Source organism: Bufo bufo, chromosome 4 (assembly GCF_905171765.1).
Source record: "Bufo bufo chromosome 4, aBufBuf1.1, whole genome shotgun sequence".
In the NCBI taxonomy this organism is placed as follows: domain Eukaryota; kingdom Metazoa; phylum Chordata; class Amphibia; order Anura; family Bufonidae; genus Bufo; species Bufo bufo.
This window is the reverse complement of record NC_053392.1, coordinates 597774885-597799952: the sequence shown is the minus strand read 5'-3', so window position 1 is coordinate 597799952 and position 25068 is coordinate 597774885. Positions and strand designations below refer to the sequence as shown.

Below are 25068 nucleotides of genomic sequence, written 5' to 3'. Positions count from 1 at the left end.
TCTATCCTCTGGATAGATCATCAGCACCTGACCGGTGGGGGTCCGACACCCGGGACCCCCGCCAATCTGCTGTTTGAGAAGGCAGCGGCGCTCCAGCAGCGCCGCAGCCTTCTCACTGTTTACCGCCGGGCTGCCGGCCCACTGACGTCACGACTAGTATCAACTAGCATGGGGGCGGGGCTAAGCTCTGTTCACTTGAATGGAGCTTAGCCGCGCCTACGCTAGTTGATACTAGTCGTGACGTCAGTGGGCGGGCGACCCGGCGGTAAACAGTGAGAAGGCCATGGCGCTGCTGGAGCGCCGCTGCCTTCTCAAACAGCAGATCGGCGGGGGTCCCCCGCCGATCAGAAGCTGATGATCTATCCAGAGGATAGATCATCAGTTAAATGAAAGTGCAGAACCCCTTTAAGGAAAAAAATATTGATCCAATTTTGCCGCTAACATGAAGTACAATGTGTCACCAGAAAACAATCTCAGAATCGGTTAGATAAGTAAAACTAGAATCCCTCGAATCTTGCTGGATTCGTGGACTCGAATCCTGACGTTCGATAACGGGATTTGTTGTCAACGAATCCTGTTATCGAATAACTTTAAATCAGCGCATCTTTATTGCGTTACAATGAAGCTCCAGTAACAGGCAGAGCGGGCGGCAGCGTAACGTCACTTACTCACGTGACGCGCCTGCTTCATTCATAAAGTGGGCAGAGCAGGCGCGTCACGTGAGTGAGTGACGTTACACCGCCGCCCGCTCTGCCTGTTACTGGAGCTTCATTGTAAGGTAATAAAGGTGCGCTGAACCTATAGTTAAAGTAAAAGTTACTGCCAGGCCGGGGGTGTTATGGGGAGGGGGATCTCTGGATGGCGCTGTTAGGGGAGGATCTGTGGATGACACATATAGCATAAGATGCTATATAGTGTCATCCATAGATCCCTCCCATAGCATGGTCATCCACAGATGCCCCCCATAACAGTGCCATCCACAGATGCCCCCCATAACAGTGCCATCCACAGATGCCCCCCATAACAGTGCCATCCACAGATGCCCCCCATAACAGTGCCATCCACAGATGCCCCCCATAACAGTGCCATCCACAGATGCCCCCCATAACAGTGCCATCCACAGATGCCCCCCATAACAGTGCCATCCACAGATGCCCCCCATAACAGTGCCATCCACAGATGCCCCCCATAACAGTGCCCCCCACAGATGCCCCCCATAACAGTGCCATCCACAGATGCCCCCCATAACAGTGCCATCCACAGATGCCCCCCATAACAGTGCCATCCACAGATGCCACCCATCACAGTGCCATCCACAGATGCCACCCATCATAGTGCCATCCACAGATGCCACCCATCACAGTGCCATCCACAGATGCCACCCATAACAGTGCCATCCACAGATGCCCCCCATAACAGTGCCATCCACAGATGCCCCCCATAACAGTGCCATCCACAGATGCCCCCCATAACAGTGCCATCCACAGATGCCCCCCATAACAGTGCCATCCACAGATGCCACCCATCATAGTGCCATCCACAGATGCCACCCATCACAGTGCCATCCACAGATGCCACCCATAACAGTGCCATCCACAGACCCCCCCCCATAACAGTGCCAGCCACAGATCCCCCCCCATAAGTGCCATCCACAGATCCCCCCCCCATAAGTGCCATCCACAGATCCCCCCCCATAAGTGCCATCCACAGATCCCCCCCCCATAAGTGCCATCCACAGATCCCCCCCCATAAGTGCCATCCACAGATCCCCCCCATAACAGTGCCATCCACAGACCCCCCCCCATAACAGTGCCAGCCACAGATCCCCCCCCCATAACAGTGCCATCCACAGATCACTTTCTTTCTTACACTGTTCACACAATTCTTATGTACAGGATTCGAAAGATTCGATATATTCGAGAACCTTTTTGGATTCGGATTAAAAAAAAAAATTGATTCGTCCTACCTCTAAGTAAAACTATATTCCAAAGTTATTACCACATAAAGTGACACATGTCCGATTTGGGCCTGGGCAGGAAGCTGAAAAGTGGCCTGGGGTAGAAAGGGTTAATATTGTTAATTATTCTCTGGGAGCAATGGGGGTGTTGCCCTTACACCTAGAGGCTCCTCCTTTCTGCACCTGCCACGCCCATTTCACTGTCATTGACAGGGTCAGGTGTGATTACGTCTTCACTGCCTGGTCCTGTCAATCAGAGTGAAAGGAGGAGCCTCTAGGTAAAAAGGCAACACCCCCGTTACTCCTGGAGGTTCATTTGCATATAATAAAACATAATTATCTCCGCAGTGCGGGCACATATCAACATGGGGACAACACAGATGCCTTCAGCTGCCAAGCGCACATGTACCAGGTCAGCCGGTGTCACAGGTACCAATCTGCTGACAGATGCCCTTTATTCTTGTGATTCCAACTGAAAGGACGAGGGCAGTCTGAGCTCTAGATCTATGAAGTGATCTACCAGATTACAGCTTTAGGGTCCATTCACACGTCCGTTTTTTCTTTCCTGATCTGTTCCGTTTTCTCAGGAACAGATCTGGACCCATTCATTTTCAATGGGTCCTGGAAAAAATCAGACCTTGAGCTGTCCGTTTTTTTCCAGGACCCATTGAAAATGAATGGGTCCAGATCTGGTCCAGATCTGTTCCTGAAAAAACGGAACAGATCAGGAAAGAAAAAACGGACGTGTGAATAGACCACAGGGATTACCGCTGTGACCTGTAGCTGACTATAGTGGTAATATGAAGGTGTGACAGGCTTTGACCTGAAGCATGGAGGAACTGCCTTGATACACTTTATTATCTCCTCCAGTGTTTCCTCTTTTTCTCTCCAGTAATTGTATTTTACGTGGAATTTTCTATGATTTTACATCAGTTCATCTTCTTTCCATTCAGGTTCCTACAATATAGGATCCGCTCAGCGTATATCTCCTATATAAGATCATTCTCCTGATTGACCCATCAAGGATGGATAGGGATGGGGACAAGATGGCAGAGAGTATAATAAATCTCACCCTAGAGATCCTCCTCTGGCTTACTGCAGAGGTGAGAGATTCTGATGATGTCACATTAAATCATCTTCTCTATGTTACTAACAGATGGACATGACTGGAGAGGTGAGGGACTCTGGAGATGTATGGAGTGATATTTATTACTGCGTCTTTCCATAACCAGGAATACACAGTAGTGAAGAAGACCTCTAGTGAGCATTGTCAGGCCCCGGTATCTGAAAGACGGGGAGGAATCCTGAGCTCAATATCCAGGCCGACACCTCACATCCCGATACATGAGAAAGTCAACAGAGAGAAGATCCTAGAGCTCGCCAAGAAGATCATTGAGCTGCTGACTGGAGAGGTGACATCGCTGGGAATGCCAGGACATTACACTGTAACACTATGAAGGGATCTGGGTGATGACTGTATCATTGTGTTGTCAGGTTCCTATAAGGTGTCAGGATGTTGCCGTCTATTTCTCCATGGAGGAGTCTGAGTATTTAGAAGGACACAAAGATCTGTACAAGAACGTCATGATGGAGGATCACCAGCCACCAAGTAAAAGACATGACTAAATAAATACACACATCCTCTCACTAGTTATATGTAAGAAATTAATTGTCACCGTATGTTTTTCCTACAGTTAAAGAAGAGAGAACAACTCCCAGCCCTCTTCTTCTACAGGATAAGAGATGTCCTAGTCCTCTTCTTCTACAGGATGGTTCAGAAGAACATCAAAGAATTCCATATGATGATCAGATAGATGGAAATAAGGTCTCATGAAAGGTTCCCTATGATCTGTAGAAGTGCTGTGAAGATCTTGTGTTCCGTCTTGTTTTATAAACCAGTATTATATGTTATATCCTTGTATAATGAGAAAGGTAGAGATGGCAGGATTACATCTAACTATAGACCTTACATGTCGTCTGGATCTTCTCACAGTTTTCTGGTCTGTAGAGACTGCTGGTTGGAATAAGGAACCAACTAGATGCATATATACAGGAGACCTGCAGATATTTTTGGGTCAGACAATGAAACATCGCACATGTAGATCCACTTTGTCTCCTGAACAGATTTGACATGGTTCTGCTCCAAAGTGTGTTATATAAGTTGCCCCCCTCCCTCCACTTTATCCCCTGTACAGGGATCTGGACTTTGTTGCAGGGGAACCACTAGGCTGCTGCACTTGAAGTAGTTTCTGTACAAGTGACTGGTGACCCACGGGGTCAGGAAAGGCAGAATACATGCAGTCTGATAAATGGTCTGTTGTCGGGGCAAGCAGCTCAGGATCATAACGGGGGTCAGACAGCAAAGGGTCCAATCTAGAAGTCAGGCAGACGTCTGTACACAGAACAGGCAAGTAAGCTTTGCATGAAACTAGCATACTAGAACCTATTGATTAGGCTCCTTTCCATGGCTTGTAGAGATCAGAGTGCGTGCATGTCGGCCCTATAAGAGCCAGAGATGGTGTGTGCACACATGACCTATGGGCAGAGAAGGTCATTATCAGCAGGAAGCAGGCCTCAGCTTGTGTGGGAGGACAGCGTTATTCCAGCAGCTGGGACCACTGGGAAGAGAGAGAGGGATGTCTGTGGGACTGGACCGCTGGAGCACTAAAGCTATGGAGCAGGTAAACCAGGCAGCAGCCGTGCCCACCAGCAGGAAGGAGAGGAGCTATAGGCATGGACCGCTGCCATAGCAGATAACTCTGCTGTCATTTCATCACTTATTGTCATTGTAATTAATGATCTTTTCTGGTCACATCAAACATTCCACACGACTTCTCCATCAGTCTGCTGACTTTTATCATTTCTGTTTCACAGGTTATAAATCTGGGTAAAGATCTGAACAATATTAAGGCTGAAGATACATATGTGAGGGGTGATGAGCAGATCATAGAGGACATTCCCACCGATAACCACCCAGGTGAGTAGTAACCACTACATGAAGCAGAGAAGACTCACAGATTCTGCTCCTTCACTGGCTACTGATCACTCATTGTATAGTCAGGTAGTGGTGGCAGTTTGGGGGTCACATATTGTACTTTCCGACAGGTTTTCCTTTATTAGCACACAATTGTTACCGATACCAGGTGTTCCACAGTATTGATCAGAAGGTTGGGGTTATCGCCCATTCTTCTAACTTCTATGAACCCTCTTTCCGTAGTACTTAGAGGCTTTACTGAAACTTCTGAATTTTTGGAAATAGAAAAAGCCTTATGGTAGAGCCGGAAAAAAAAAACCTGAAATAAAAAGAGCCACCAATGAACAGTAGTTCTGCCCTAAAGAAGTAATCATAGGAGGACAAATCCCCAGTGGTCAGTGACAGCTTGCCGGCCATTCTGCTCCCCCCTTCCTGCTGAAGACTTCAGTGCTATACCCCACTCTCCCCAGGGGCTCTGACCAATCCCAGTATATGGGGCCCCAAAATATCTCATGGCAGCTGTTAAATGGTCCCTTGTTGACACCTCAGAGAACACAGTCACAGTCCTGGTCTGACAAGATATAGGATTATTGTATGTGCAGAGTGGTTCTATAGGGGAGCAGTTCTCTATTTGCCTTACACCGTGTGTTATCGGGTTCTAGACATAAATTGTACCCAGTGGTGTCCTAGTATCACACCCAAACAGGGAGGGGGGGAATTGTGTAATCAATATTGGAGCCACCTATAGACTGTATCTAGTAGTTCAAAAGGTAATAAATTCTTCTCTGAATGTTGGTTTGCAGGAAAACTTCATTTTCACTGGAATAATAAGTTTTTTAAAATAAAAATCCATTAAAGTGAACCTGTCATCAGAAGTGGCCTATTAATTTATTGTATTTATGTTATACATTTATATAGCGCTACTATAGTCAGCAGGGCTATACAGACATTAGGATCACATTGTCCCCAATGGGGCTCGCAATCTAAGTTCCCTATCAGTAAGTCTTTTGGAGTGTGTTATTGACCTATTTACATGTCCCCACTGTACAAGCTGCCAGCTTTCAGAAACAGGTTTTGTACAATTTGACAATCAGGTTGTTTGTAGGAAAAATCCACTTTTAAAATGTACCTGATGTCATCGAACATAGCTCCGGTAGTCACTGGGGCGTACCGCTGGATGAGGCGAGACACAGCGTCATCTCCTCTATCTTGCCCAACTTACTCTCACAGAGCTCTTCTTCTTGATGTCAGCTCCTGGCAAAGGGGAAATCTCTCACAGCAGAAGACATTGGCAGGGATCTTGACATCTGCTGACTGTGGTCCCAGCATCTCCTGGGGAAACACAGTGAGTGCTTGAAGCCGGGGTGTATACATATCTGCGCGCTTCACATGTCAGGATCCTGGTGCCGGAACAAGGTCTTCTGTGTCTGAGTGAGATTTTTCACTGCCAGGAGCTGACATCGGGAAGCCAGCGGAGGTCTACAAGAGCAAACTGGGCAGGATAGAGAAGATGACTCCATTACTCGCCTCATCCAGCGGTACATGTAAATAGCTCCATAGGCCACTTCTGATGACAAGTTCCCTTTAATGGGTTTTTAATAACGGCCGCTCTTTATTTGTATAGAAACAGTTCTAAACCATTTTCACTGGAATAATAAAAGTTACGTTTTCATGCAAACCAACATTCAGAAAATAATTGCTACTGGGTGCAGTCTATAGGTGGCGGCAATATTCATTACACAATTTCCCCCTTCCTGATTGGGTGTGAAACCCAGGACACCACCGGTGTAGGATTTATGTCTAGAACCCCAATAACACACGGTGTAAGGAAGAATGTGAACTAAACAAATTACTTGAATGTGGACATGACAGCTTCACCAATCTCTGGACTCCAGGATTATGCAATTTTTTTTTCATTTTTGGCGCTACGTTTGTGTCACAGGTGAAGTTTGCAGATAGCTGGAACTTATGAATAAACGAGCGACTGGCTTGATCCCAAACTAAGGAGCTTATAGGTGAGCCCTATAAAATCCTAAGAGCTCTCCCTGACTGCTATGCACATGCAAGGGTCTCGATGGTAGACGATTGCATGCCCACGTACCTAAGTCTGTGTGACACCTGAAAACCCTATAATAGTGAGGGGACACGACCACCGGCTCCCTGCACTTAATACAGACGGAGTCAGGGTCACCTAGAATCAAGCCAGCAAGGAAACACAATAAAGTAAAGGACTTATATGAGCAAACAGCAATAGCAGCCTCCAGCAGTGAACACTTCATCCAGGAAGTAGTATAAACCGCAAAGTGAGGCAGTATGGGAGGGAATATAAAGGAAGACGATTAGTCTAAATAAGTGACACCTGGCAGAAGGAAAGGAGATGATAAAGTGAAACCAAAACAAAGAACATCATACAAGAGGTAGAGAAGAACGTCTGCCAGACCTTCTCACAGAACTGGCGGTGACAGTTTGAGTTTTATTCTTCTTTGTTTAGTGGAGGACCTCACCAGAGGACTGCATCCGGTTTTCTTGGTTGATAATATGATGACTCATCTCGGGGGGGGCGGCGGGAACGACGCCTCCTCTCCCGGGGGATAATCATCTGCCTTTATATCCCTTTAGATCATCATGGTTAGCGGCTCATGTACCTTTGCTCCTCCTCTTGATTGTATGTGTATGTGTGTGTGTGTGTGTGTGTGTGGGGTGGGATGGGATGGACACTTGACAGTGCCCCAAGTACTTTTTCCCTTCACCCATGACAGCACACATGCGACTAGGTCCTCCCATCCAGGACAGGGAACCTCAAGAGATAAAATGGTTAACACCCCCACCACTCTTCAGTTAAGGTTTCCTGTCCTCCGGATAGGATGTACCTATGGAGCTCTTGCTCCCGGCTTGGGTTCACACCGTACTGCTGGGGAAGGGCCAGGTCTACGCACTGTGAAGGGGCCTATCCCATGCGGCGTTAGTCTCCTCAGGGAGCAGTTTGCCAACTCTACCTTTCTCCCTCCTCCTCCCAGCATCTAGGGGAGCTGCTGTGGCCATGTTCAGGCAGCTTCCAATTCAGTCTGGCGGGGTGCACGGCATCCCTACTCAAAGATGGTGGCTGGGAGCCAATGCGTGTTCTGAGCATGCGCTTGGGAACGGGCGGCGGTACGATTCCGGCGCCATGGAGTCTTTTCCTGTGATGTGACGCTGGAGGAGGAGGCACCTTTTTCCGGCTGGATTAGGCATTTGGGCCTAGTGTTAAAAGGAGGCCAAGGAGCGTTGTAAATGGCAGCAGAAGAATGCAGCCATCTCTATCTTTGCGCACACAGTTCTGTACTGGATTCGGTGTCTGGATACAATGTCGGAGCCTGGTGATTCAGGACGCACCGACCCCTTGGAACCCTCGAGGCCCACAAGCCCGATACTGGACCTGAGGAGTGGGGAAGTTACCTCTACATGTGGTGAGATATATCCTCTCCTAATATTTATGGATTGTTGTTTGCTTTTGTTGTTATAGGTAGCAAAAACACCTTTACCAACATCTTATGTTAGACCACTATGTCAGAATGTGTGGATAAACTGGTTCTGGAAGAGTCACAATCTTTATCCAAAAGTATTAAGGCTTTGGTGAGATCACAAGTTAAATCTTCTCTTAAGTCCCTGAAATGAAATCGGCCACGGTGACCAGAAAGAGCCTGTTACAGTAGAGAGACTGATTGTGAAAACTCTGGGCGGATTCTAAGTAAAATTCTAGCCACAAGGGGGCATGGCGGGCAGCCGGCATGTAAGCACGCTTTTGAGAGCAACTCCGCTTACCCTCATCAATCCTTCACCATCCTGACAAACTGCCGACTCCAGGCACAGAGTGGACGGTGTATAAACGCAGGAGGAGACCCTGCACACCGAATATGGGGCCCAACAAAGCACAAACGGCAGCTGAGAAGCTAAAAGAATTCGCCCGATCAGAGGCCCAAAATGACACTGCGACCGCAACTCCTACGCGCGTGGAAGTTACCCGTGGGCAGGCCGCTCAGCAGGCGGAAGCTGAAGATAGCACCGAGCCGGAGTTTACCCTCAAGGCCGCTTATGAGCAGCTGCTGGTGGTTATATCATCATGCCAGTCCTCACTCACCGGGAAGCTGGAGGAGGTGAGAGTGGATGTGAGCCTGCTCCGCCATGACATGCAGCAGCTGAGAGCCGGGTCAAGAATACAGAAGACCGCGTGTCTGCGTTGGAAGACCTGACCAGACCAATGGCTGGGAAAATGCAAGATTTAGAGCGATCCGTGGGTCAGTGGCAACCGAAATGTGACGACCTGGAAAATAGATCGCATCGCAATAATGTAAGGATTTTGGGCCTACCAGAGAAAGCTGAGGGCAGAGATGCTGCAGCCTTCTTGGAGGCTTGGTTCAAAGAGCAATTTCCTGAGGCGCCCTTTTCTCCTGCATATGCTGTGGAGAGGGCACATCGTGTTCCAGCCAGATACCCCCCACCTGGGGCTCCTCCAAGACCCCTTTTAGCGCGTCTTTTGAACTGGAGAGACCGGGATATTATCCTTAGCCAGGCCAGAAGCAAGCAAGACATCAGGCATGACAATGCACGAGTCTCCCTTTTCCCGGATTTCTCTGCTGATCTCCAGAAGAGGAGAGCCACATTTGTTGCGGTTAAACGCCGCCTCCGGGATCTAAATCTTCAGTATTCCATGGCTTACCCGGCTCGCCTTAGAGTCATAGATGGCGATAAAACCGTTTTTTTCAATGACCCCCAGGAAGCTGAGGACTGGGCCTCAAGGAAGTCTGCGCGCCCCGGACCACACTGAACTCCACACTGTTTGTTCACAGCAAGTATTAATCACCCCCTCATGTCTGACTCTAATGGGACTTGACCAAGGACCAAGGAGTTTGATGTTGTTTATTATGCGATATAGATATTCTCGGCCACATTCTCATGATGTCGTTCACTTTTGCTAGACTTATGTGAGACCTCACTTAAGCATAGTGGGTCTCCCTGTACACAGCCCTGGACGTTTTACTAATATGTCCCACTGTCATGTATTAATACTAGCAGTTTTTCATATCTCCGTTGGAAAGAGGGGAGGAGCACAACCTGTATGGTTATAACATCTATATACACTATGCAGGTCCCCGAGTTAAGGACCACCAAGTTAGTCGGTTCTGGTTCCGACACTTTCAGGTTATCAATGTTACTGTTCCGTATTATGTTTTTGTATGCTCAAGCTTATATGCCTCAAGTATGGTCATCTCTCTTCATGATAGCAGTAAGGGAGTCTATGTTTCATATAGATTAAATATCTGAACCGCCAGTGCACGCATTATGGTTGTGGGTATTTGTCCTTGATTCAAATCTACCGCTATTATGGCCTCCATAAGAGTAATGTCTTGGAATGTGAGGGGGCTGGGAGATCTTAAAAAGAGGATTGCGGTGTTCTCCCAAATCCGCTCCTTTAACCCACATATTCTGGGCCTTCAGGAAACTCATCTGACTCCGGAAACGGGCAATAGGCTAAAGAAGCCCTGGGCCCAGCATTTATTCAATGCCTATGGGAGCTCCCATTCCAGAGGCGTTGCCCTTTTGTTCCATAGAAGCCTCAGATGCGAGATTCACTATTCAGCTGTGTACCAAGGGGGACAGTACATCTTCATACATGCTCATATCAACTGCGCCCCCTATGTGATTGTTAACTTGTATAATTCCCCTCCTGCATCTCTCTCCCTCCTACAAGCAGTTGCGGGCTTTGTGGCTAATTATACCAATGCCCGTTTCTTTTGTATGGTGAATTTCAATCAAGTAGTTAGTGAGGATTTAGATAGGTTTAGCTGTAGGGCCGACAGAGGGGGGCTAGGAGGGGACAGCACGGTTCTTGCCAGAATTTCGGAGGAGATGGGCTGGATAGACATGTGGAGAGCCAGGAATCCACACACAAGGGAGTACTCCTGCTTCACCCCCGCCAGAGGAGCTCTATCTAGAATTGACTACTTCTTTGGTAACGCCATAGTGTACACTGATCTGGTGGATATCCGACACGGGCCTGAGGGTCCTTCTGATCATGCCCCAGTATTGTCGGAACTGGCCCTGACTGATTGTTAGCGCTGGCAGTAAGATGCGTATACATCCTTTCTGGCTATCCTTGTTCGGTTTAAATGACAGAATCCCTAATCAATTGAGGATGTTTTTTGAGGTACAGGGCGAATCCACTGACGCTTTGTTGTTGTGGGAGACATTAAAGGCGTACCTCAGGGGGTGTATCAAATCCTCCATTTCATATGTTAAGAGGGACTCGCAGCGTAAGGAGAATGATCTGCATGCAAGCTGTAGGGAGGCCGAGAAGGCGTTTACTGAGTCCCTCTCTGAGGAGCGCAGAGTGGAGTGGTTGTCCAGAGGCAGAATGTACATGCTGCACCTCGAAGAAAAGAGCAAAAGGAAGCTCTTTTTCCTTAAGCAGCAGGCGTTTGAATCGGGTAATCAGACAGGGAAGCTACTTGCGCATATTGCACGTACCAACAATATGGCTCCTCCTGTACTCCGCATACAAGAGGCTGACGGCCGCATAGTGGAGTCGGTGCAAGACATATTGAAATGCTTCCATGACTTTTTACAGGGACCTATAAATCGGCAGTTACTTACTCAGGGCAAGATTTAGAGTCTTACCTCGGTGAAGTGTCTCATCCTCGGCTAGGAGACCTGGATAAAGGTCTTATGGAGGAGGATGTCACACTAGAGGAAGTGGAGCGGGCTATCAAGGATTTACCGTTAGGGAAAGCTCCCGGCCTGGATGGCATCCCGGTAGAGGTATACTCTAGATATGGGGAAAATTTGAGCCCTCAGCTGTTGAATTTGTACCGGGCGGCGCATTCCCGTGGCTCCTTGTCAGATTCCATGTACGATGCTTCCATTGTTGTGATCTTGAAGTCTGGTAAGGACCCATTGGAATGTGGATCTTATCGCCCAATTTCTCTTTTGAACTTGGACTATAAAATCTTGACCAGAATTCTAGCCAACAGGTTGAATAAGGTAATCACGTCAGTAATCCATTCTGATCAATCGGGCTTCATGCCTGGAAGGTCCACATCGGACAATATTAGGAGAGCTCAAGTGATTGCGCAGATGGGTGTTGCTAAGAAAGCGAGGTGGGCACTGGGCTCTCTAGACACAGCTAAAGCTTTCGATTCACTAAAATGGCCCTTTTTGATAGCCGTGCTGGGGAGCTTTGGCTTTGGTCCCAATTTAATTAAATGGATAGAAATTCTATATAAGAATCCCACTGCCAGCATTCAGCTTAATGGCTCTCACTCAGACAAGCTTCCTCTACTTAGAGGCACAAGACAAGGTTGCCCACTCTCACCCTTGCTATTTGCGATAGCAATTGAGCACCTGGCCATCAGATTTAGACAGGATCAGGTCTATGCAGGAGTAAGCGTGGGAGGTAGAGAGGATAGGATAGGATTGTATGCAGATGACTTGATCCTGTTTATGTCGGACCCGGAAGTGTCTCTCCCAAGAGCAATTGAAATCATAGAGCACTTTGGGCAGTACTCCGGCCTACACATAAACTGGGGCAAGTCTGCCATTATGCTCCTCTGGATGCACGATTGGCCTGTATGTCGATATAACTTGCCTGTAGTTGACAGGTTTGAGTATCTAGGAGTAATAATCACCAAAGAGCCTCAGCTCTCCTATGTTTTGAATATTGAACCCTTAGAGGCCATATTCCAAGACAAGGTGAAAACATGGGAGGCTCTTCCATTGTCGGTTATGGGAAGACTGAATCTGGTAAAGATGGTGCTGTTGCCCAAAGGTCTGTACCTGTTGTCCCACGCTTGTACACCGGTTCCCCGGGGATTTTTCAAATGCATCCATGCTTTGATAACCTCTTTTGTTTGGGGTAAATCCAGGAGGAAGCTCTCACTGTCGGTTCTGCAAAGATCGAAGCTGCAGGGAGGCGCTTCCCTTCCTGACTTTTTTCTTTATTTTATAGCAAGCCAATTGAGATTTTTGAGATACTTGGTCACTGAGGCTTCAAGGCCAAACACAGAATCCTATCTACACGATTATTTGCAGGTGCCCACGCTATGGCCTGTTCTGGAAGGCTCTTGCCATATACAAAAGGGCCTCCTTCCAATCCACAAACTAGGCCATCAGATATGGCAGGCATCTAAATTAAATACCTACAAGGATTTACCCAGTGAAGTCCCCATATGGGATAACTGTATGTTCCCTCACTTGGTACGGTTGGAGGGGGTGTCTGAGTGGAAAAGGTATGGGATATTGACGTTGGGAGACTTATATGAGAGTGGGCAGCTAAGTTCATTCTCCCAGATCCAAGATAAGTTCCAGGTGCCACGCGCTCTTTTCTTCAGATACCTTCAACTGAGACACGCTCTGCAGGCCCAATTCCGGAGCGGTAATAGGAGAATGTGTAAATACCCCATTATTGGTGTTTTGAAATCGCAGGGCCCTAGAGGTATAGTGTCTGCTCTGTATACACACTTGCTTAACTACCGCATGTTGGTGACCCCGTTGGCTGTCGAGGGCAGGTGGAAGTTGCTAATACCCTCTTTATCTTCTGAGGAATGGGAGGAGGCATTGATTGCCCCGACCAAAGTATGACCCTCTATAAACAACAAGATGATTCAACTTTTTATCCTTCATTGCAGTTACCTCACTCCCACTAGACTTCAAAAGATGGGTAGGATTAATCACTCCAGGTGCCATAGGTGCAATGCGGAGAGAGCTAATTTTTGGCATATGATATGGGATTGTGAGATCATTCGCCAGTATTGAGTTTCAGTGCTGGAAGTCCTCACAACCATGGTTCCTGTGACACTACCGTTATGTCCCAAGATGTGTATTTTAGGAGTTATTGATGAGGAGTCGTGGTCACATTATCACAGAATTTTCTTAGCGGCCAGAAAGGCAATAGCCATAAGATGGATGGGAGATCCCCCCCCCCCCCCCCCCCTCCTCAAAGGGACAATGGAGTCTCCATGGAGAATATTGTCTATAAACACAGGGGGTGTCCACAAAAATTTGATAAGGTCTGGGGAGACTGGTGTGCATCTCCGCTCACCTTGCATACTTCGCATTCGCACTCGACAGCTGACGACCCTCACTGACTCCCTACCTCATAAGAAGGAACTTTGCACTTTACGTTCAGCCCTTTGTGTATGCACTATGTTTGCTTCATGTACAATGTCCACTACCCAAATCAATACCATGTAATCCCTCACCTGGGACTCCCGATAGATATCAATGTCCTTGTGTAACAGTGCTATCCTTGCATCTCTAAATAGCCCCTGCGTGGGTTATCATGTTGTCTTATGTATGCCATACTTGTGTCATTCTCTTTTAATAAAACGAGTTTAAAACTTAAACTAAAATCACTACAATAAACACAATACAAACCTAACTACACTACACAATTCAATATTCCCAATTCCACCCCACACACTATCTATACAATACACTTACACACACATAAATACCAGCAACCCACCCGCCTGGCTACTCACTGTCCCTACGGGGTACAAGGGGTAAAACACAAATGGTGGCACTGCAAGGGTTAATACTTGCAGGCCAGGGATGTAGCCATGGGTTAATTGCAGGGCTGGGGAATACAGGGCTGCAGAGGTTATTGCACTCTCTTTTCTTACATCTGGGGGGTGCGGGGATAGACTTCTTGAGCGCCGCACGGCCGGGGTATTTAAACCCGTCCGCGCTCGCTCCCGTATTCCCGTCCGGCCTCCAGCCAACTCCACGTGGGCCGGCGCAGTGATATGCCCGTGTGTCCTGGAGAGCGCTTCCAGGCGGGGGATGATTCGAATCTCCCGCCTGTGAAGTGCTCGCATACCTCCTGATGCTGTAATTACAGCATCGGAGGTATGCCACCTACAGGGGCAGGGGAGCTGTTTGTTCCCCCGCCTTTGATTCTCTGTTTGAAGTGTCCGAAACTGGACATAATTGTCTAGTTGTCGGCCTCCCTTCCTGCAGGCGCATTCCAGAGGGGGGGGGGGCATTCTGGCCACTTTATAAGTATATATATATATATATATATATATATATATATATATCCATATGGATGCTTGGGGCACATCTATCTATATATAATATATATATATATATATATATATATATATATATAATCTCATACTGACATAAGTGTATATATAGACACGTGTGCAAATACAGGGACATACACACATATCTATATATACTAACTCACATATACCTGGGGCATCACATACAGGGGACATACATATGTCCCCACTTGCCATATAGGGCCAATATATACATGGCCATACAGTGAATATATATCCCTATTGGCCATATAAAGGGGCCCATATATTTACATATATTCACATATCTATATATATGCCCACCTGACTTCCCTCTACAGCTCCACAGTGGCTGCACCAGTTGCTTAGTAGTAATGAGCGGCATAGGCAATATTCGAATTCGTGATATTTCGCGAATTTCTGGGCAAATATTCGCCATAAATTCGAGAATTCGTTATCTCCAGTCATTATTTTCTTGATTGCAAAAATCGGCAATGTAATATATCCGCGATAAAAATTAGCGATTAGAATATCTGCGATCAACACTAAGGGGTAGGCAACTTTCCTATTGGTTGCTAGAGATGTTGCAAAGCTCAGACAAAGATATTGCAGATATTCGCGATAAATTCGCGATCAATGCTATTCGCGAATACGAATATATAGCACTATAATCGAAATATTCGCAAATTCTCGAAGTGGCGATATTCGCGATTTAAATTCGCTATTCGAATATTCGCGCTCAACACTATTGCTTAGGCCTTCTATTGCTGCTCATGGGTTTCTAGGTCTTTAAGGTTATAGTTAGATCAGCTTGAGTCTCATTTTAATGACAAGACTCCTAGAGAAGAATTACTCGTCTTTCTACCTTCCTTAAAGCAGCTGATTTTTTAACAGATGCATCCACTGATGCAGTGCGTTTTTCTGCTAGAGTGACAGCCATGTTGAATGCTGGCAAATGCGCTATCTGGTTAAAGTCGTGGAAAGGAGACCAGGGCTTTGAGGCTAGACTTTGTGCAGTCCCCTGTGTAGGTTCAAGGCTTTTTGGCCCCTCATTAGATGGTATTCTGGAAAGAGCTTCTGATAAAAAGGGGTTCCCAGTTCCCCAGAAGCCTACCTTTTTTCCTAAACCCCTAAACCCCAGTCCAATTTTAGAAAACAAAGGGGTAGGCAGGGTGACAAAAGAGAGAGATTTCCTAAAACATCTGGCAGTTTTTGTTCAAGCTCCAAGAAAGTAGATCTAAAGACAAACAGCAATGACACCAGAAGTCAGGTGGGAGGAAGGTTGTCACAGTTTTTTTTTCCAGCCTGGGAGTCCATTTCTCAGAACAGATGGATTCTAGAGGTTATAAAACACGAGTATCGGATAAAATTCCTTTCTCGTCCACTCAACTTTTTTGTTCAAACAAAATGCCCCAAGGATCTCCAAAAAAGAGAAACTTTACAATTGGAAGTTATTGCTCTATTAAGCAAAGGGGTGGTTTGCCCGGTTCCCAACACAGAAGTAGGAAGGGGTTTCTATTCCCCTCTTTTCTTAGTAAGAAAGCCAAATGGATCGTTCAGAGTAATACTAAATCTGAAGAGACTAAACAAATCCCTAACTTACAAGAAATTCCGTATGGAAACAATAGCGTCAACACCAAATGTAGTCTCCCAGAATTGTTGGATGGCGAGCTTGGATCTGGAAGACGCTTACTACCACACTCTGATTCATGCCTCGTACCAGAAATTATTGAGAACAGCAGTTTGGATAAGAGGATAGTTGTTACATCTTCAGTACAGGGCGCTCCCCTTTGGCATATTTCAGGCTCCAAGTGTTTTTACAAAGGTGGTAGCAAAGATAGCGGCCTTCGTAAGACTAAGAGGTGTACCTTTAGTACCTTATCTAGATGATTTTCTGTTAATTTCCCATTCAAAGGAAGAGTTGGAGAGAGATATGGATATTCTATGTTCCACTTTAGGAGATTTGGGTTGGGAAATAAATTGGGGAAAAATCAAACCTTGTTTCCTCTCAGATTTGTGTGTTTTTTTTTTTAGGAATCCAGTTGGACTCCTGCCAATAAAATAATTTCCTTCCCCTCATAAAGAGGGAATCAATCAGGGAGCAGATTTTGTCAATTTTTCACTCCTACATGTGTACTTTCAGAGAAGCAATGGCTGTGTTGGATCATATGACGCCCACTATTCCAGCAGTAACATATGCACAGATTCACTCCAGAGAGCTGCAGACGGATATTCTGAGATCCTTTGACTGCTTCCCTTACTCTTTGGACCGAAATTCCACCTTTCATCAAAGGCCAGGTGTTCCCTGTTATGGTGGACAATATCGAAGAATCTGTCTGCGGGAGTCCCATGGTCTTTCAAAGATCAGATAGTGGTTACCACAGACCCCAGTCTCTGGGGTTGGGAAGCTCACTCTCAGAACAGGTAAGGGAGGTAGGACCTAAACTCAAGGAAAGCCTCCTCCAACTTCAAGGAACTAAATGCGGTAAAGATGGCCCTAGAATTAGCAGTTCCAGAGGAAAGGGGCAAGAAAATATTTTTTTTATTCAGACAATTCAACAACAGTGGCCTACATAAATCGTCAGGGGGGGAACAAAAGTTCCACATCTTTTGCTTTTGTCCCAAGAGATTTTTCGTATAGCGGAAGAAAGAATGCTTTTCCTTTCAGCAGTCTATCTAAAGGGAAAGGAAAACGTAATAGCAGACTTTCTAAGTTGTACATCCATCAAGCAGGGGGAATGGTGTCTGAACAATGACGTATTTTTGGAAATAGTCCAAAAATATGGTCTTCCCACAGTAGATTGCTTCTAGCGCTGAAAGAAAGGTGGAAAGGTTCTTCTCCCTCAATCCTTTGGACAGTCCTCTTTTAATAGATGGGTTAGCGCAAGACTGGAGTCGGGAGCTGGGCTATGCCTTCCCCCATTTTTGCCTTATTCCCTGAGTGTTGAGGAAAATAGAGGAAGAGGGAGCCTCAGTAATTTTCGTAGCTCTAAAGTGGCCAAATAGATCCTGGTACACAAACCTTCTGAGGTTAGCAGTAGAGATCTACTTTACCAGGGGCCTCTATTGCATCCCAATCCAGAGACACTTCGTCTCTCAGTATGGAAATTGAAAGGGTAATCTGGTCTAGGAGAGGTTTATCAGACAGAGTAGTTTCCGCAATGTCACCTCTAAAAAATACATTAGGGTGTGGAATATTTTTTCTACCTTCCTAGGTTACAGTTCAGATACTTTAAAAGTTTTTTACAAGCAGGTCTAGATCAAAAATCTAAAAGCATACAGGTTGCGGTTCTGAGTATTTTTTTAAGGCCTCTTGCACACGAACGTTTTTTTTTTTCATTTACATTCCAATTTTTGCGGACCATATACGGAACCATTCATTTCAATGGATCCGCAAAAAAAAAAAAACAGAAGGTACTCCGTATGCCTTCCGTTTCCGTTTTTCCGTTCGGTTCAAAGATAGAGCATATCCTATTATTCAAATATGTAAGAGGGGCACACCTACATCTGATTTACACCAAACTATACTCAATGTTAGGTTTAAAAATGTATTAAATACAATTTAATATAATGTGCAAATATGGTACCTTATCACTCTAAAATCATAAAATACAGGTTTAAAATATAGCCATGCCAAGGGTTAATGTGTACTTTAAACTGAGTTCTCAGTAGTAGGTATAATGTCTGTTTCAATAGTACTGGGTTTCAGTCTATAAGATAGTAATAGATGCAGTCTCTGTATTGGTCCGCAATTTATCAGCGGTGTTGTTAATATAGAAATTAACTGAAATAGGGATATTATCCTTTGCAATTCATTGCATAAATTCTTTCACAGTTATAGCTCAATAGTAGTTTTGCTTGTACACTGTGATAGTGTAATGGTTATAGTAGATTACTCACTGTTTGGAAGTAGTAAAGTGTTCAGATTTTTTTTGTGCTTAGCGTGGCGTCCCACGTATTATCAGCACAGGTGGTCGTACCTCCGATCAACTTTTGAAGTGAGCAAATAAGCTTGTAGACAAGGAAACAGTCCGTTAAGTGCCGGGGTGGGTGTGTGGTTACACCCGCTTGATAGATCGTAAAGCTGTATGCCTTTTTTCCCAGAGCAGGACCGGACTTTCGTTTCTTTGCAAAAAATAATCGAATATACTTGCAAATTGAATATAGATGCACAGATGGTAAGCTGCGGTTTCTTCCTTTTGTAGAGACTTGTGTACACCAGACGCGTTTCGGAGTTAACACGACTCCTTCCTCAGTGGTCAAGTGTCATCTGTTGTATGGCTGTTTTTATAGGGTTGAGTTCATTTACCCATTTAGGGCTGTGATGTCATTTAATGAAAAACCTGAAAGCCTAAATCTGGCTTGGCCGATCATTTAACCTCTTACTGGCAGTGTTTTTACATATAAGGATTATTTATAAAAATTGCTTAAAACTCTATAATCTAAAAATAAGATAAATATATATAATTAAGTAACAATAATTACTAAACATGTGATTCCTAGACAAGTTTTGTGTTGGTAGATTGCGGCTATATGTGTCCTATCTATTACCCCAAAGCTGGGGACAGACCTGGTGCTCTGGGATCATTATATAGACGATGTTCTGTTCATATGGAATAAAGATCAGGGTTCCCTTGATTCATTTTTGAAGGACATTAATGAGAATACTTTGAACCTACGTTTTTCAGCAACCACAAGTATGTCCTCCATTGAATTTTTGGATCTACAAATCAATATAGAAGGCCAACAATTAGTATGTAGTACTTACCATAAACTGACATCTAAAAATAGTCACATACTATATAGTAGCTGCCATTTGCCGCAATGGCTTTTAAATATACCGTCAGGACAATTTAGATGTATTAAAAGGAACTGTTCAACACAAGATAAATTTGAAGAAGAAGCTAACACTCTAAAAGATCAATTCCTAGAGAAAAAATACCCACTGGAATGATTAGAATCTTCGTTAGAAACAGTGCGCAAACTCAATCGAAATACCTTCTTTATAGAAAAACTAGAAACCCCAAAATCTAATACCCAAGAAATAGTCAGAATAATATTGCCATTTAATTCACAATACAAAAAGATCAAACACATAATTAATAAGCATTGGCATCATATTATTAAAGATAGATCAATAGGACATACAGTACAGACCAAAAGTTTGGACACACCTTCTCATTCAAAGAGTTTTCTTTATTTTCATGACTATGAAGGCATCAAAACTATGAATTAACACATGTGGAATTATATACATAACAAACAAGTGTGAAACAACTTAAAATATGTCATATTCTAGGTTCTTCAAAGTAGCCACCTTTTGCTTTGATTACTGCTTTGCACACTCTTGGCATTCTCTTGATGAGCTTCAAGAGGTAGTCCCCTGAAATGGTCTTCCAACAGTCTTGAAGGAGTTCCCAGAGAGGCTTAGCACTTGTTGGCCCTTTTGCCTTCACTCTGCGGTCCAGCTCACCCCAAACCATCTTGATTGGGTTCAGGTCCGGTGACTGTGGAGGCCAGGTCATCTGGCCCAGCACCCCATCACTCTCCTTCATGGTCAAATAAAACTTACTTTCAAAGTTTTCCCAATTTTTCGGCTGACTGACTGACCTTCATTTCTTAAAGTAATGATGGCCACTCGTTTTTCTTTACTTAGCTGCTTTTTTCTTGCCATAATACAAATTCTAACAGTCTATTCAGTAGGACTATCAGCTGTGTATCCACCTGACTTCTCCTCAACGCAACTGATGGTTCCAACCCCATTTATAAGGCATGAAATCCCACTTATTAAACCTGACAGGGCACACCTGTGAAGTGAAAACCATTTCAGGGGACTACCTCTTGAAGTTCATCAAGAGAATGCCAAGAGTGTGGAAAGCAGTAATCAAAGCAAAAGGTGGCTACTTTGAAGAACCTAGAATATGACATATTTTCAGTTGTTTCACACTTGTTTGTTATGTATATAATTCCACATGTGTTAATTCATAGTTTTGATGCCTTCATAGTCATGAAAATAAAGAAAACTCTTTGAATGAGAAGGTGTGTCCAAACTTTTGGTCTGTACTGTATATTGCCTAGCAAACCCCATATTACTTTCACCAAGGCCCCAAATTTGGGCTTACTGGTTGCTCCCACAATTAACAATAAATCTTCAAAAACACCGACTATCCAGAAATGGATGGGTATGTCAGGTTTCTATAGATGTGGGTCCTGTATGGGATGCAAATCTACTACATTTCCTAAAAAAAACATTGAAGTGAAATCGACTAGTAATAATCATAATCACAAATTTAGGGAATTCCTAACATGTAGCACAGAAAGCGTTATCTATATCATACAATGCCCATGTATGAAGCAATACGTGGGCAGAACAAAAAGAACTCTGAAAAAACGCATTAACCAAGCAGGAAATGCTCAAACCCACATGCAGTTGTGCATATATATAGGGGAGCAAATCCTGCACTTGTGGCCCGTTGCTAATGACGATCCCCAGCAAAAATGCATACAGTGGAGGATGCCCGCAGCGAACCACAAGTACCACAATAGACATCCTACACAAGATAGCAATTATGTGGATGTGGTAATCAATATAGCAATATAACAAAATAATAGCAAAGACAGGTGCACTCTGCGGTCTTACTAAACCCTCAAACTGATGTTAAAATTGAGAGATCAGCCAACATATCCTACGGTGTAGGACATGTCTAAGCCCGGGCACCACGCCAAGGTTTCTCAAGTAGCTCGGGACCTAACACTCACCTACCTGCGCCGTATGGGCACTACCAGGAGCCATTGGGAAAATTACAGGAGCATGACATGTCCTACACCGTAGGATATGTTGGCTAATCTCTCAATTTTAACATCAGTTTGAGGGTTTAGTAAGACCGCAGAGTGCACCTGTCTTTGCTATTATTTTGTTATAGTGAAATTGAAAAGAAAAACAACAGAATTCCGCTACGGTTTTGGGGGTTTTGACATCACAGCGTTCCCTGTGCACTAAAAATTACCTAATGTCCTTATTCTAAATAAATGTAAATGTGGCTTCTATACATCAGTATTCCATACAACTATATCCAGTAAAAAAAAAAAAATAGTTAAATGTCACTGTATTGTATCTGTCATACACATCAATTCAATGTAGACATCCTGGGTGTATATGTTAGAGCCCATAAATGTGATATGAACAGAGCATTATATGTACAGTACATGCCGGTATTATTTATATGTATGTGGTGTATGAGCAATAATATATTTAGTACGTCTGTGAGTTAGATAGAAGGTGGGCTTTCAGCTTCAATTTCTGTGTTTTGTGCTTAAAGAGATTCTGTCATGACATTTTAGGCCTATAACCTAAACATATGGCCAGGTCCGTCCAAATAGCATGAATCCAAAACTGTACTTATTGAATGTGCCTGTGGCTCTATTAGCACATAAAACAGGTTTTTATAACCTGCCATTCACCTACCTAAGGTGCCCAAGGGGACGTCGCTTCATACAGGGTGCCCGGCTGCACCCATCTCCGTCTGGTGCCCAGCGCCGCCTTCCCAGTTGAAATCGCCGCCTTCCTCACCTCAGCCCCGCCTCCGCAATCGCCAGGTCCCTCTGCCAGATCCCGGGCGTGCGCACTAGGCATAACCTGAGGGACCGGACGATTGCGGAGGCTGGGGTGAGATGAGGAAGGCGGCACTATAGACAGGGAGGGCGGCGATTTCTAGTGGGAAGGCGGTGCTGGCCCCCAGACGGAGATGGCTGCAGCCGAGCACCCTGTATGAAGCGACGTCCCCTTGCGCACCTTAGGTAGGTGAATGACAGGTTATAAAAACCTGTTTTATGTGCTAATAGAGCCACAGGCACATTTAATAAGTACAGTTTCAGATTCAAGCTATTTGGACGGACCTGGCCATATGTTTAGGTTATAGGCCTAAAATGTCATGACAGAATCCCTTTAAGTGCAGTTAGTGGTCAGTGTGTGAGACGGACACCAGCTTATAGCACTGACTCACAAATCCCTTGTGAACCAATCAAGATGCTGGCTTCAGCACAAGAGTAGAAAATACAAGTGACCAGCCTGTGACCTAACATCATCATCTACTGGTCCAGGCAACTAGTCTACCGTCAGATTGTTATCTGTTTGCCCATAGTCAGTTGAAAATTGAAATTTGCTCCACGACTTGTAATTTGTATGGATTTTCGTTATATAGAATTGTTATAAAATTTATATAATTTTAAGGTTCTATTATTTAAAAATGGTAAAACTCTGATTTATTCTTGGCAGATGACTGTAACAGGAGCTCTGAGAAACATGTGATGTCAGATTTTAGAAGAGATGATTGTGGTGTCACAGAAGATACACATGAAGAGCATGCCATCTCAGATGTATCCTCAGCCTTTCACAGCAAAGATCTATCATCTGATCCTTTGGATGGATTTAAATCTTCTAATTCATCACAGACTGTTAAGCAAAATAAAATCCACAGAAGAAGTGTTCAACATCAAAGAAGTCATACAGGGGAGAATGCTCTTTCATGCTCAGAATGTGGGAAATGTTGTAAATCTAAATCAGATCTTATTAGACATCAGAGAACTCACACAGGGGAGAAGCCATTTTCATGTTCAGAATGTGAAAAACATTTTAACTCTAAATCACATCTTATTAGACATCAGAGAACTCACACAGGGGAGAAGCCATTTTCATGTTCAGAATGTGGAAAATTGTTTACTGATCAATCAACTATTCGTAAACATCATAGAATTCACACAGGAGAGAAGCCATTTTCTTGTTTAGAATGTGGGAAATGTTTTACTGATAAATCAACTATTCGTAAACATCAGAGAATTCACACAGGGGAGAAACCATTTTCTTGTTTAGAATGTGGGAAATCTTACACACAGAAATCATATCTTACTATACATCAGAGAACTCACACAGGGGAGAAGCCATTTTCTTGTTTACAATGTGGGAAAGCTTACACAGAGAAATCAAATCTTGTTAAACATCAGAGAATTCACACTGGAAAGAAGCGATTTTAATGTTCAGAATGTGATAACTAGAGATGAGCTAACTTTTGAAGAATTAATTTCTGCCGCTTGGTCAGAGTTCAACAAGAAATTTGATTTTGTTCCGAATTAATTTGTCACGAATCACTATGTTAAAACTCCATTAAGCCTATCAATCAATGAGCCAATCAACAAGCGTCATACTACTTGCCCCAAGAGGCCATCACAGCCTTGCCTACTATTGGCATGGCTGTGATTGGCCAGTGCAGCATGTGACCCAGCCTCTATATAAGCTTGGGTCACGTAGCGCTGCACGTCACTCTGCTGATTCAAGCATAGGGAGAGGTTGCTGCTGCGACGTTAGGGCAAGATTTGGCAGATTAACTCCTCCAAAAGACTTCATTCTGTGATCGATCTGCAGCTGTGGATCATTGAAGTGCTAATATCGACTTGCTCACTTTTTTGAGGCTGCCCAGAGCGTTTTTAGATTTTTCTGGGGTGATCGGCGGCCATTTTGTGGCTTGTGGTGCGCCAGCACAAGCTATCACCAAGTGTATTTAACCATCAATAGTGTGGTTATTTTTTGCTATATCCTACATCAGCTGCAGGCTGAGCCTGTGTCACCGAAGTGCATTTAACCATCAACAGTCTGGTTATTTTTTGGCCATATACTACATCAGCTGCAGGCTGAGCCTGTGTCACCGAAGTGCATTTAACTATCAACAGTCTGGTTATTTTTTGGCCATATACTACATCAGCTGCAGGCTGAGCCTGTGTCACCGAAGTGCATTTAACCATCAACAGTCTGGTTATTTTTTGGCCATATACTACATCTGGTGCAGGCTGAGCCTGTGTCACCCAAGTGCATTTAACCATCAATAGTGTGGTTATTTTTTGGCCATATACTACATCAGGGGCAAGTTGAGCCTGTCACCCAGCGCCTAAAAAATAGACCTGACATTTCTATTCAACCAAATTTGTACTGTTTTAGCTGGTCAAGTTATTTGTAGTGACCGTAAAAGCACACTTTTTGTTCTGGGTTGAAAAACTATTCCCAAATTTGCCATTCTCAAAATAACTAG

At 44.6% G+C, this 25068-nt stretch overlaps 1 protein-coding gene across 1 annotated transcript in view; it reads left to right on the top strand.

The window, feature by feature from the left end:
* The window catches only part of LOC120999543 (oocyte zinc finger protein XlCOF22-like), a 145454-nt gene extending 121401 nt beyond the window's left edge, over positions 1-24053 (top strand). Inside the window, exons 5-7 of the mRNA XM_040430511.1 lie at positions 3652-3782; positions 4832-4934; positions 23265-24053. Of these exons, the coding sequence (XP_040286445.1) occupies positions 3652-3782; positions 4832-4934; positions 23265-24019 (989 nt within the window). The 3' untranslated portion in view covers positions 24020-24053. The remainder of the gene's footprint in view (positions 1-3651; positions 3783-4831; positions 4935-23264) is intronic.
* Positions 24054-25068: the final 1015 nt, after the last annotated feature.